The sequence below is a fragment of the Anabrus simplex genome, chromosome 1, assembly GCF_040414725.1.
Source record: "Anabrus simplex isolate iqAnaSimp1 chromosome 1, ASM4041472v1, whole genome shotgun sequence".
Classification (NCBI taxonomy): Eukaryota; Metazoa; Arthropoda; class Insecta; order Orthoptera; family Tettigoniidae; genus Anabrus; species Anabrus simplex.
This window is the reverse complement of record NC_090265.1, coordinates 1,158,026,839-1,158,042,183: the sequence shown is the minus strand read 5'-3', so window position 1 is coordinate 1,158,042,183 and position 15,345 is coordinate 1,158,026,839. Positions and strand designations below refer to the sequence as shown.

The following is a 15,345-nucleotide window of genomic DNA, read 5'->3' as shown; positions in this document are numbered from 1 at the left end:
GTGCAAGCAATATTGGTCTGGACTGGTTAGGGTAGGGCCTGGATTAGACCATTGGTCTGGACTGGTTAGGGTAGGATCTGGACAAGAGCATTGGTGTGGATAAACCAGTCATGTGGGAACAAGCAAAATGGGGTCTGGGGACCTAAGCCCCCAGGTTAGATCCGCAAAGCGGCTTTAGGCTTCGAGTTTGCACTGCAAGCACCATTGGTCTGGACTAGTTAGGATAGGGGATGGACAAGAGCATTAGTCTGGATAGACCAGTGTACGTGTTTGTGTGGTAGTTATATTTTATGCTATATCGAGGTAAGCCACTATCTGTTTATTCTCAACTTCTGCCTGAGGATTTAAGTATAACAATGTCAGTCACTTCTTTTGCGAGCATAGACTTGGACACAGACACCACCCCTCCTTTCTCCTTAGCACCGATTTCTAGTTTTACTCCTCTTACCTCTCTCTCTTCCCAGATCTATCTGTTCGTAGGAATTTAGGAATGGAAGTGAAAGCATTTCCACGCACTTTGTTGTGTGCTCATGTCAACAGTCAATCTATTGTAGCTCACCATTATGAACTGAAAGCCATATTTGAAAACAGTTTATTTCATATAATTGCTGTAAGTGAGAGTTGGCTATGTAGTTCAATTCCTACCAGTATGGTTGAAATACAAGGGTATCTTATTCATCGATTTGATAGGATGATCAGGCGTGGAGGTGGTGTTGCGCTGTTTTGTAAGCTTAATCTCAGGAGTACAGTGGTAAAAATTTCTACCTACAGTACTACAAATCCTGTTCCTGAATTTATGTTTGTTGAAATTACAGACACTGTTAAAGTACTCATTGGGGTTGTATATAGGCCTCCAAATGCAGGGGGCATTGGTGAGTTAGAGGATAATTTAATGAGACTTTTACCATCTTATGAACACATGATTATACTATACTAGTAATAATAAGAGTTGGTGTGTGACATTTCTTAGAGGGAGGTCCGTTTACTGCCTGCCGTGGTGGGATAAAGGGAGTGGCTGTGTGGTTGCCATGGAAACGAGGGTGGAGAGACTGCGGTTGCCATGGAGATAAAACTTCTGGGCAGCTCGTCTTGCTGGGAGTTGCCAAACCTCTCACTGTCACTTCGCTTGTGAGCTAGATCTTATCGCAAGCAGTTCAGTGTGAGTGGCCGTTAGTAAGTTTCTAATTGTATTTTAAATACTATTTACGTACGTATGCACATGCAATCATTGTATTTTAATTTATATTTCGAATACGATGAGTACTCCTCGAGGGAGAGGGAAGCCCAGGACTCGTCCACCTCATGAAAAAATACCGCTGGCCATGGTGTGACAATTCATCACCAAGGAAGAGAAATGATATGTGCTGCAAGAGAATTCTTCGAAGAGGAGGCTACGAGTTTATCGGAAAGGAATGTTCCCTTAATTCCATTCCAGAGAGTCCAGGAACGCACTGCCAAAGCTCTTAGGGTTGGCAAAAGAACTGTGACAAGAGTTAAGATTGAGAAATATAAGAATTCTGAATAGGGGTCATCAAAACTGTCTACGCCTGGAAAGAAGCGGCCCAGAACTTCCAGAATTACAAACCTGGATTCATTTAAAAGGGATGCTATCCACCATCACATATATTCCTACTACTGCAGAAGGGAACATCCAACAATTCAAAAGCTGTTATTTACACTCCTGAAAGAGTTATTTAAAGGCAGTTATTCTTCCTTACTGAAAGTGGTTCATAACCTTGGTTTTGAACATAAAACTATCAACAGTAGGAAGCTGCTGTTGGAGAGAGGTGACGTAATAGGTCTAAGGAGTACATTCCTGCAGAAGATTCGAAGGTGGGATCTAATGTCTATTGTGTGGCTGGATAAGACATGGGTAAATGCTGGCCATACCAGAAATAAGGGATGGACCGACGACTCTCTCAAGGGAATGATCGCAGGACCAAGTGGACGAGGAGGACGACTGATTGTCTGCCACGTGGGATCAGTGGATGGATTTGTGACTGACGCGTTACTGCTCTTCAGATCCCGGAAAGACAGGAGATTACCACAAAGAGATGGACCACAACAGATTCCGAAAGTGGTTTGAGGAACAACTACTCCCGAACATCAAACCGAACAGCATGATAGTGATGGACAATACTCTCTACCACAGCGTCCAGCTTGATAAGGCCCCAACAAACGCTAGTCGGAAGGACGAAATGATAGACTGGTTAATTTGTCATGGGGTCAAAGCAAACAAGAACGTGACAAAGGGAATTCTTCTAGGCCTCATCAGGGAAAAGAAATCTAGAATACCAGTGTATCACATTGATGAAATCGCCAATTTTTTTTTTTTTTGCTAGGGGCTTTACGTCGCACCGACACAGATAGGTCTTATGGCGACGATGGGATAGGAAAGGCCTAGGAGTTGGAAGGAAGCGGCCGTGGCCTTAATTAAGGTACAGCCCCAGCATTTGCCTGGTGTAAAATGGGAAACCACGGAAAACCATTTTCAGGGCTGCCGATAGTGGGATTCGAACCTACTATCTCCCGGATGCAAGCTCACAGCCGCGCGCCTCTACGCGCATGGCCAACTCGCCCGGTGAAATCACCAAAGAGCAGGGACATGACGTCATAAGGCTACCTCCGTACCACTACCATTTTAACCCTACTGAAATTATATGGTCTCAAATTAAGGGTTACGTTGCGGTAAACAACAAGAGATTCACCCTGGCAGAGATCGAAAGACTTGCGTTTGAGGGAATTAATCGAGTAACTGTCAAAGACTGGAAAAACGCAGTTTCGCACGTGGACAAGGAGAATAAGACTACTATAGACAAGGAGAGGACTTTGGACTATGAGGTGGACGAACTTATACTTCGGTTGGAAGGTTCCTCCAGTTCTAGCACCTATTCAAGCCCTGACAGCAGCAGCAGCAGCGAAGATGAGATGGAAGGGATTGAGCCACTACAAAATGATTAAGAACACCGTCAGTGGATTAGGCCTATTGGGGATACCACTATTTTTTTTTTTTTTTTTTAACGCACCAGGTACTCTACTGCCGGGTGGTGTGGAAAAGAGTACACATGATTTATGACCCCAGTCCTCCCCGCGCATCCTTTTCCCCTTGAACTCACTTTTTCTTATTTGTTTTACGTCCTACATTTATGCCAATAAGGTGTGCAGAGACAAATTATAGGACAAAAGGCATGTTGAAGGATTTGTCGGGCTATAGGTAGCATCCCTGTTAAAGAATAATAATGTTACTGATTTTACGTTCTGTAGCACTTTCAAATACCACCTGACTGAGCCAGGGTTGGGATCAGAAGGCCAGCGCTCTACTCTCTGAGCTTATCAGGCAGGTCCCTGTTAAAAATAACGTAACGTGAAACCAAGTCAGTCACAGTCACAGCAAAGTTTGTCCCATTTGCGACCACTCCCATTACAGTGGAAAACAAGAATGTGAAGAAAGACCAGTTCCTGTCCCATTTATGATCACTGTAAAATTATCAGCAGCCTGTCAGGGTTTTCCAACTTCAATGCAGCAAGGGAACTGCTAATTAAGGCATACTCCACACAACCGTAATAAGGATTCTCCCAACCCGTACCCTCTCTCTTGAACGTTTTTTGAGGTCATATTAGTCTATACTTCTTAACATACTGTAATTATTCCAGCTTTAGACATCCAATGTTGATGTAGCTTTTGTTGGTATGCTATCTGCGTGCTTACCTACGACATGCAGGTCAATGAGACGAAGAAAGGCGAGCCTTATGCTTTACATAATGGATACTCTTACAGAAATTTACGGAAAAGTGAGGGATGTTTGGTGACGTGGATTTGTTTTACCGCTGGATTTACGTCGCAGCGACACAGATAAGTCTTATGGCGACAATGGGATAGGAAAGGCCTTGGAGTGGGAAGGAAACAACCGTGGCTTGCTGTGCTTGTTGTGAAAATAGGAAAGCACGGAAAACCATCTTCAGGGCTACCGACAATGGGATTCGAATCCACTGTTTTCCAAACACAATATAATCTCTTCGCGCCATCATTATAGAATTGTCATTTTTTCAACTTACTGTAATCTAAACATTTTCTTAACATTAAGTTCTGGAATCTTGCACATCTAATCCAACTGTACAGACAAAAATTATAATTTAATTTATACAGATGAAAGTAGACTGAGTGGCCGCGCGTTTTAACACGCTATGGCTATGGAGCTAAGCTCTGCATTCGGGAAACGCGTGGGTTTGAATCCCACCGTCGGCTCTCCTCAGAATAGTTTTCTGTGGTTTAATATTTTCACTTCCAGGCAAATGCCGGTACAGTTCCCATCCATAGACACCCCTTACCCAATTTTATTCACCATAACACATTTCGTCTTCATTAGCTCCTCAACTGAGGTTGGTGCCAGGAAGGGCATCCGGCAGTAGAAACATGCTGTATAAATTAATCTCATCTCATCCTGACCCGGTATCAATAAACGAGACTGAGTGGTAGACATACATACAGACAGAGGGAAGTAGGCAGATTATACTTTGAGCAGCTGCTTACTTAACGTCATAGTATGAATATTTGAACAGTTTGAGCATTATGTATGCATTCATTTAATATTAATATTGTCCCCAATTGTATAGGAAAGTGTAAGTTAACTGTTAAGTATGAGATGAGCTACAATTGCTTTAAAAAGGGTAGCAACATCGAAGAAGTTAGGTGTTACAGCAAAATCGTTTGTTTTGAAATCGGAAAGTGTAAAATTCAACGGTTTTAATCTTTTGTCCTACTTCTTAAAACTCACTTAACTGCCTTTACACTCACAACCATCTGGTAACTCTAAATAAAAGGTTTATTTGAGTCCTGTTTATTCCCTGTCAGTCCCGATATAAACGCATCAGTCTCAAATGGTAAATATAAGTAATTTAATGACTTTCAACATACGATTCCTAAGATTCCCAGTTTCGCCAGTTACTTGAGGGATGTCTTCCTGTACCAATCCTTCAGTAAGGAATTCCCTCACAGCAACCTGACTGTTTGTATGTCACTGATAAGAACCTGACTGTTTGTATAAGAGTGATCGCAAATGAAACGACACCGCCTGGCCAGGTAGTCTACAACTTATCACAGCGGTCAGAATGAAGGAGGGAACAAGTGAGCCGGAAGCGAGAGGTAAGAGCATGTAGAAAGGAATGCTGGAATGTGGCAACATCGTGAAAAGGCACGTGCAGTGCTCCTCCCTCCAACCTTACCTCTGTCATACGCCAACTTTAGTTAAGTCTAGTATAGGTGACTTTAATACAAATTTGTTAACTCGGACTAGTGAAACAATACGTTTTCAAAATATTTTTCTCTCCTGTGACATGACAATATTGCCCTCGGAACCAACTAACCACGTTCATATTTCCACTGTCTCTTATGATACACTCATTGATCTCATGATAATCAATAATCCACATAAGGTTCTTAAACACGGTCAAATACCTGTTCCTGAAATATCAAATCATGACCTTATATACTTAGCATATTCGCTAAGAGTTCCTAAATATAGGTCAAAATACGTGACTTTTAGAGACTTTAAAAATATAGATTTCCATCACCTAAAAGAAGATGCATGTAAATGTCGTTGGGGTGGCATAATACTAATGAATGACACAGATGAAAAACTGGAAAATATTAATTCTCATATTCGTGGACTTTACAATAAGCATGCCCCTAAGCGCTGTGTGAAAGAAACACCCCACCCTGTCCGTGGCTGACTTCATTCATTAGGTATTGGAAGGCCTCCTGTGAACTATGCTAAACCAGAAATACCGTTTGATGAGATTAATAGACACTTTTTAACAGATGCTTTTACTCCTGAACACGATATACTGCAGGCCACCATCAAGTCTACAATATGACAACAATCATCTGATTGCCCACGTTTCGAATTTCGAACTGTTTCAGAGTCTGAAGTAAGATGAGAACTGATTTCAATTAAATCCCATGCAACGGAGGCTGATGAAATCCCTATTTTCTTTATGACTAACATTATGGATATAATATTGCCGATTATTACTGACTTGTTTAATGCATGCCTCTCCCGTGGTTATTTTCCGACAAAGTGGAAAGATGCACAAGTTGTCCCAGTTCCAAAAAGGTCGCCAGCTAATGCAGAATCTGACTTTCGTCCTGTATACATTCCTTCAGTACTGTCTAAAGCTCTGGAAAAATTGATCTATAGCCAACTTGAACAATACCTGGAAAAATATTCTCTGCGTGACCCCTTCCAATCTGGTTTCAAGAAAGGACATAGCACAGGGACGGCACTACTAAGAATTACAGACTACGTTAGACGAGCTATTGATGAGCGGAAAGTGACTATACTTATTTTACTTGACTTCAGTAGTACGTTTGACACAGTAAATATTGACATATTATTAGCGAAACTACAAAGATTTAATCCGAGTTCCTCTGCTATTCAGCTCTTTGCTTCATACCTCACAAATCGGCGACAAAGTGTTGTCATAAACGACATGACCACGGACTGGAAGATGAAGCAAACAGGTGTTCCACGGGGATCTGTGCTTGGACTTCTTCTGTTTACTCTATATATCAATGATATATCTTCTCAGTTCAGTAATTGTAAGTATCATTTATATGCAGATGATCTACAAATACATTATCACTGTAAAGCTGTTGATATTGAGTTTGGAATTAATCAGATGAATTCTATTTTAAATCTGATTAGCTCCTATTCTAATAAGAACTGTTTATTAATTAATCCTAAAAAGACACAAGCTATTATAATAGGGCAACAAAGACAGTTAAATATCCGTAATAAGAAGTTACTGCCTTCACTTTTGCTTTGTGGTGTAGCTATACCATTTCAGAAGTCAGTAAAAAATCTTGGGATTATCATAAGTGACACTAGATTGGAGTGAGCACATAACAAGCATTTGTAAGAAAATTCACTCGTCACTTCACCCTCTCAAAACTCGCCAATCACTTCTTCCACTAAGCATGAAAATTAAACTTATTGCCACCATGGAACAAACATTAAAATTACAGAGGGCAATGAACTCATGCATTAAGTTTATATTTTCAACTCATATCTCCACCTATTATGAAATTCTTTCCTGGTTAAAAATCGATAAACTACGACATCTTCAAATTGCAACTCTCCTATTTCGTCTGTTGAATGAATCTAAACCCCAGTATTTATCCTCAAATTTTAATTTAAACTCCCCCTCTCATGAACATAACACACGATCGACTACTACACTCCCAATTCCTGTGCATCGCTCATCTTCATTTAACCATTCCTTTCAAGTGTCCGGTGCAAGGCTATGGAATTCACTTTCAGTGAGTGTTAGGAATTGCACTTCTTTAGCTTCTTCCGAGCGGTCTTGCCGAGATTACCTATTAAATGTATAACCAACTTGTATGAATGGCAGTATGAATGGAAGAATGAATGAGGTTAGGACTTATATTTTGTTATATTATTTCATTATTCTGTTTTTTGAAGTTTATTATGCATAAGTGTAAGAGAGGGCTGTGAGCCTTAACTTCACCACAAATGAAGGCATGAAAATAAATAAATAAATATGGGGCCAAGCAGTCAAAAATAGAGATCTGAGGCCGCTTTGCGCATCTAATCTGGGTGCTTATGCCCCAAGACCCCCTTTGCTTATCCCCAAATTAGTGATGTAAGGAAGGCACTGGCGCCAGAGAAGGAACGGTAGGCACCGCGCCACGATTTAAAATGAACCAGTGCCAGTGGCACTGCCATAAAAATAAATCTGTGAAACGTGTACAAGAATAAAAATGTTTGTGACGTGAATATTGACCTTATTTATATACCGTTAGTAAGGCCAAGAACCATCAATCAAGTCTGCTTTTCCATGAGTACACTGAACAGTATGGCGGGCACTGGCGGCTGGCACTTTTGTCGAACGAAGCACTATTGTGTGTGGCCACGTGACTATCTCGTGCCAACGGCACGGCACGTACAGGCCAGTGCTTCCCAGATCCATGCTGGTGTCAGTGGCAGTGCCACGACAGATCGCTTCTACAGTACCTACTGGTCACCCCGTCCTACCAAGTGCTGCCGGACCGTGCCATGCAATGCTTTATTCTCTTTCGTTATAATATTACTGACTGTCTTGAATTCCGTGTCAATGGCAGACAGACGAAAATCTAGCCCTTTGTGGAGCTGTATCACTCCAGTTGATAAAAACTGGTACATAGCAGTGTGAGATATTTGTAAATCATGTATATCGTTCAAATCGATGATAACATGTTTAAAATGGCATATGCTTCGTCGTAGATGGAAGACCCCTTAATAGCCAGGCAGGCAGATCCGTTAAAATGGTTGTTGGGAAGAAAGCTTCAGTATCCCAACATTTACTATTTAGCTGTCCGGAAGTTCTGTGTTGTAACAACATCCGCGCCTGCCAAAGGTGTGTTTTCGAAAGCTGGTCATATTTTCATTAACAGACTGTCAGCGAATAAAGTGCAAAAAACTGTTCTTAAATGTGAATGGATAATTTATTTGAGGGTTATTTTGTAGTATTTTGCATGTAAATATAAATATAAATTAGGTATACCTACTGTATATGTAGTTGTCAATACATTAAGCATAAACGTTTTTATACGAGTCCAATGAATAAGCAGTCATCGTGGCACTGATAATGCCGCGGCACTGGTGTTTTGGCCTGGTGACGCACTTGGCACTGGCACTGTGCACACCAGTGTCAGCAGAGGCACTGGAATTTGCATCACTACCCCAAATCATTCTTCTTCTCAACACCATACCATCTGTCTGTCTGTTAGGTCATCAGCCCAGAGGCTGGTTGGATCCTCAAATAGCAGCATCAAGGGTTATGCAGTTATAAGGAAACCCCAAAAACCAATGGTAGCACCAAAATGAGGCATACTAGGCAAGAGTAACCTATGAAAATATATTGAGGTATAACAAAAACAAACAAAACTTGTAACTTCCATGATATGCATTGTAACTTCCATGCTTTCCTCATCTACTGTACATTCCATGCTTTGTTCTAAAGTCAAAGTGACCAGTCTATCCCATAACACCTCTGAAAACAAAGATGGCTATAATAAATACATCCTCCTACTTCATAATGAGTAATTATTACCAATATTACCCATGAAATCACTAAAAATGCTACATTTTGGGACGTAAAAATATTCAAAATGGAGTGCTGAACACATGTGAGTAATTTTCAATGCAATATTATTATCTCCAGTCCTCTACTTCTTTACCACTGCCTTATAACCTTCTATTTCTTCCTCATTGTCTTCCCATACCCAAACATCATTAACTTCTAACACATCCAGATGCATCCTCTTTGTTGACTCATCCATTATAATAACGTTATTGTCTTTACGTCCCACCAACTACTTTTATGGTTTTCGGAGATGCCGAGGTACCAGAATTTAGTCCTGCAGAAGTTCTTTTACGTGCCAGTAAATCTAACGACACAAGGCTGACGTATTTGAGCACCTTCAATTACCACCGACTGAGCCAGGACTGAACCTGCCAAGCTGGGGTCAGAAGGTCAGCGCCTCAACCATCTGAGCCACTCAGCCTGGCTACTACTACTACTACTACTTTCTTTCTTCCATAGCCCTATTAATGTTGGTAGCTCCCAACCGATTTCCATTTCGTTCAAGTTGTGGTAAAAATTTACCCCATACTAGGTTGCCTTACGCTTTTAATATTCTGAGGAAGTAGAAGTTAATGAAATCTTACTTGAAATGAATGTCAGAGGAGAGATGTGTTCTTTCCGATGTCCAGGAACCCTCCGTCCCACCCCCATAAGTATATTTACTTTTATAACGTAATCAAGAGCAATAGACACCATTTTCCATTGCTGAAGTAGCAACTTAAATTCCTGTTGGCCAAAGTAAAGTTGAATGTTGCGCCATGCCCGTCGACCATAACTACTAGATAATAACTACTAGCTATTAGCAATCTGGACAGAATAAAAGCACAAAGAGCTAGAGGCCAAACACCACTTTGTGGCTTCTAACCTAGGGGCTTATGCCTTAGACTCCCTTTCCTTGTCCCTATCCAATGGTCTTGTCCAGGCCCTACCCTAACCAGTACAGACCAATGGTGTTTCCAAAGAAAACTTAGAGGCCTAAAGCCACTTTGCAGCTTCTAACCTGGGGGCTTATGCTCCCACACCCCCTTTGTTTGTCCCCCATATCACTGGTCGTCCAGGCTTCCCAGCTCCATCCTGTGGCCTTAGTTCCCAAGTAGAGAGGTTGGCAGCATAGTGCACTGCTCGACTACATCCGTCGCGAGAAGGCCACAAGATGTAAACAAAGGACAATTGTTCTGAGCGTACATGTTTGTGGTGAAAGTTTGGTAGAGCGAGTAGAAGTACTGATCTTAAAATGTTCTGAACTCAGTATATTCTGTGGAGCACAGGATGATATCCTACTTACACACAGTCCCAGTAAGGGTCCCTCCTCTAATGGGTTAGGGACCACCAGTGATTGTACAGTCTCAGCTGCCTTAGCACAAGGAGACCCATGACTGAGAATATGTCCAAGTTGCCCACTCCCTTTCCATAGCAACTGGCATCCCAACTCTCAGGATTGCTTACAAGGCCACTCAGCTGTTGCCCGTGGTTCATGAACTACGACAGGATTACAGTAACCCACACCACGAAATATTTTGATACAGTTAAAAACATTTATATTGTGTCTGGCAGTCCGACTCGTTGGCTGAATGGTCAGCGTACTGGCCTTCGGTTCAGAGGGTCCCGGGTTCGATTCCCGGCCGGGTCGGGGATTTTAATCGCTTCTGATTAATTCTTCTGGCTCGGGGACTGGGTGTATATGTCCGTCCCAACACTCTCCTCATCATATTCAGACAACATACTACACTACCAACCACCACAGAAACACGCAATAGTGCTTACATCCCTCCATAGAGGGTTGGCGTCAGGAAGGGCATTCGGCCGTAAAACAGGGCCAAATCCACATGTGCGGCGCAGTTCGCACCCGCGACCCCACAGGTGTGGGAAAAGCGGCAGGAAAAGAAGAAAAGAAGAAGAATTGTGTCTGGCAAAGGAACCTCAGCACCGACTGTCACAAAGTGTACGTCTTTTGCATATAATGCTTATGATTCCATTAGAATACTTCCTTAGGATGATAAAGGAAACCAAAGCACTATTAGCAAGAGAAAATAACAACATGTATTATAAAAATTGACTTTCAGGGGCCAGAATTTCCAAACCATTAAGTGGCAAAAAAAAAAAAAAAAAAAAATCTTAAAAGAGTTGGCAAGAATGCTATTTTGTTCAGAACCCATTCCAAGATCTCTCTGATTTTGCCATGATGCTGCTAATTCCACCATGGTCTAACTTAATGCTGATGTCTAGAGAGCTTCCAGCATACTAAATGTTGGGATGTTGCTCAACAACAGACAGAGACCTGAAAAAAGAAAAAAAAAAAATGAACTTTATTCCAATTGTGCACACTAGACTAAGGCTTTTGAAAACTGCCGTATTATCAATAGCTGACACCGTGCTATCCAATATTCACTACATTCAACTGTGCGCTGAATGACTGTAATATGTATATTTCTCGCGGCCTTCTCGCTGAGGACGAGAGTACGTGCTTGGACAGTCAACAATGCTGCCAACCTGTTTAGTTAGGAACTAAGATCATTTGGGCTAATGACAAAAACCACTGAACTGTGACCAAGCAAAGGGGTTCTGAGGGGCAAGCCCCGAGGTTAGAGCCGTGAATAGCTGTTAAGTCTCTAGTATTCTGTAGGGCGATAGGAGCGCATTGTATGTCGGACAGTCGCGACAAGATGAATTTATAATTAAGTTCAGAGACAAAGCGATTGGTCTGGATAGGTTATGTCCAGTTAGTTACAAAACCATTGGTCTGGACTGGTTAGGTCAGGCTAGTGACAAAACCATTAGCCTGGGTTGGTTAGGTCCGGTTAGTAACAAAGCCATTGGACTATGACCAAGGAAAGGTGGTCTGAGGACATAAGCCACCACCAGGTTAGGACCGCAAAGTGGCTTTTAAGTCTCTAGCATTCTGTAGGGCAATAAGAGCACATTCTATTTCGCCTAGGGCGACAGGAGAGTATTTCTGATTATGCTTGTTGTTTAAAGGGGCCTAACATCTAAGGTCATCGGAGAGTATTTCGATCACCCTGCCATGTACACTTAAAATACTGAAAATACGTGGCAGCATTTTAAGCACGGTAACTCTTCTGTTCTACAGTTGAACAGGAGGAAACACTTCATTGGATATCTTGCCAAATCCCTATTTAAGAGCTCCTTCCCCTTGGACGCAAGAGTGCACAAATTTCCTACGGCTGCCCCAGCCCTGTATCCGCCACTTCATTAAGGTAAGTTTCGTACAAAATTATTGCTGTTGTGTATTTCACATTGTTTCCTTTACATAGTCTTTTTATTTGTGCTTTTATTCAGCCGGGGTTGGTAATGCAATCTAATTATCATCACTGACAGCAATGATGTCACATTTCTTTCATGTTGGCCAACAGGAATGCAAGTGCTGTAGCTACTTTAGCAATGGACAATGGCAGGTGCTGCTCTTTATTAAGTTATAAAAGTAAATGTACTTCTGGGGGTGGGATGTTGGTTTCCTAGATATTGTAATGAACATCTCTCTCCTCTGGAAGGAATTCTGAGTAAGATTAGCATAATTTTCACCTTCTTATAGTGTTATAAACCCTGGGTACCCTGGTGTTAACTTTTATCACCATAATTATATTCTTAAAAAAAAAAAAATCCACTAATGAAAATTGGCACGATAGCTTAACAGAAGACGGAGGAAACCAGCACCTCAACCACAGAAATGGAGGCAGATGAAGATGATGGTACAAACTGAAGAACTGTTTTAATGAACTTTGGTTAGTATAAGTCTTTGTTAAATGAAAATACTGATATGATACACTGAAATCTTTGTTTCAATTTTGATGGAATTTCAGTGGATTCTCAGGTATGGTTTTAGTGGGAGAAGGAATTAGGAGCTTGCAACGCTGCATGTACGTTTACCTTTATGGGTTGTAACTAACATGGTAGATTGTGACAGCAGAGCTCATATGCCTATAGTATGCGCACTTTTTAGTGATAGATTTTTGTACTCGTTGGAGAAGTGAAAAGGGTTCCGTTAATACTGCCAACTGAATGGAAATGAAATCTGAACTGAATCGATAATATGATCGATCGATATGAATTTTATAAACCTTAATTATTTTAAGCAAACAACTGTGTCACACACACAATATATAATACTATATAACATTTCCCGTTGCAAAGAGTGTTCCTAGCATGAATTCTATAGTTTGGCTTTGCTGTGTAAACAACAACGGTACGAGTACTTAAAGTGTACGCCAGATGTCGCAGAGTGATGATAAGCGTTTCTTAGTTTGTGTTTCAAAGGTTGCCAATACGAATCTCGAAGATAACCGAAGTCGATCACTTCAGCACTAGGGTGTAAATCTATCACTAAAAAGTGTGCAGATAGTACCTATACTCCAAAATTATCGATGATGATGATGATTGCTGTTTAAAGGGGCCTAACATCGAGGTCATCGGCCCCTAATGGTACGAAATGAGACGAAATGGAGTGACAAATTAAAAGTCTAAAATTCTCCACTGACCAGAATTCAAAACGGGAAGACGAAGAATGAATGGATGGAGATGAATTTAAAACAATCAGTGGATGCGACCCACAATGCCTTACATTCACAGGTTCTGACGTCAAACAATATGATTACTGACCCAAAGGACTGCTGCTACAGCATAACAGAGTCCATGATGCTTGCAGTCTAAAGAGGGTCCAAAATCTAAGTTATCGGCTCCTCATAACGGTACTTATCACTAGGAATGTAGAACCATGGTATTTGTAACGCTGCGGTACTAATCAAAAGTAGCAGAGACTAGCGGTACTCCACACAGTATGGTACTACTCACAGGTTATGAAATTCGACATATACTACAACCCTATGGTGTTCAGCACATACGAGTACTAACCATAGGGACCTTCCGCTATCCCGTGTTGTTCTTCATATAGTGGGTACTAATCATAGGCAAAGCAGAACCATGGTAGCTATCATCCCATGGTCCTGCTCATATGGTGGTACTAATCACAGGTACTGCAAAAGCAGACCGCACGGTGCTCCTGTGTGCTACTAATCAAAAACCTATTTGGTACCTAATATAGTGGTACTACGCGCAAATAAAAGCGACCCATGATGTTCTCCGCATGGTGGTACTAATCACAAGTAGTTTCATGGTTCCAAAACAATAATCCCTTGGTCGCCCCTTCTAGTCGCCTCTTACGACAGGCAGGGGATACCGTGGGTGAATTCTTCGTCTGCCTCCCCCACCCACAGGGGGGTGTGTTTGGACCGCGAGAGGTATTTTATTTCCCTCAAGTCCGCCGGCAAGCCGGTTAGGACCCCCCCGCCTACCCACCACCAGGGACGCGCCACGTGGGAGTATCACCTCTCCCTCTGCTGCGCCTGCGTAGCAGGTTCGTGGTCCAAAATTATCATCAAGGAGCGAACCGCTCCAACAAGGAATGAAACTACGGCAAAAGCCACGAACAGAAAAATACGTCCACGAAATGTTTTCCATACGACCTAACATGAGTAGACAAGTAAAATCCAACACATTTCACAGACCACCTAATGCTACTTACGTGAAGTCTTCCTTTCAGTTCTCGTTCATTTCTCATCTTGACATATATTCGTTCGTCCAAGCTCAGACGAACAAGGTCGAGAGGTTCTTTCACCGTAATTGCAGGAACCTACCAGGAAATACAAATATAACCATTATGTAGCCAATATACAAACAACTGTTGAACCAAATAGTCCTATTAGAGTCAGGAAACAAAAAAGCCTTTATTTTCACTTTACCTGGTCTGTATCATCCGCCATAGAGGATAAATGAAACACAATACCGATAACTGGAAACGACTGCCAGCAAATTTAACCTCAAAATAAATACTGTAAAGATTCCTGCCCCCGGAACGGTTGGTACTATTCTTCTTCTCCTTCTTCTTGTACTTGACGGCTCTTTGGGCACGTCATTTCACCCAGACACAATACATGTTTATAAAAGTACCAGTTCTACACTCGCACACAATTCCGATAAAGTAGGACACCAAATGCTGTTCGCTATGGTTTCGAAGCACTTGAAATAGTTCACCAGAAGACGTAGCACCTAGATAAATGACAGTGATTAAATTATGTATACAATACTAGGAGATATAAAAAAAATCACAGGGACACAAGGTATACTAAACTTCACGATAGAGTAAGGCATATCTCAGCGACTTTTACAAAACAAACAAGACCGGGTCGA

General features: G+C 41.6%; 1 protein-coding gene across 1 annotated transcript in view; it reads right to left on the bottom strand.

Moving 5' to 3' along the window:
* The window catches only part of LSm3 (U6 snRNA-associated Sm-like protein LSm3), a 34,306-nt gene extending 19,267 nt beyond the window's left edge, over positions 1-15,039 (bottom strand). The window contains exons 1-2 of the mRNA XM_067150815.2: positions 14,898-15,039; positions 14,681-14,788 (exon numbers count right to left, since the gene is read on the bottom strand). Of these exons, the coding sequence (XP_067006916.2) occupies positions 14,681-14,788; positions 14,898-14,918 (129 nt within the window). The 5' untranslated portion in view covers positions 14,919-15,039. The remainder of the gene's footprint in view (positions 1-14,680; positions 14,789-14,897) is intronic.
* Between the last annotated feature and the right edge of the window lie 306 nt (positions 15,040-15,345).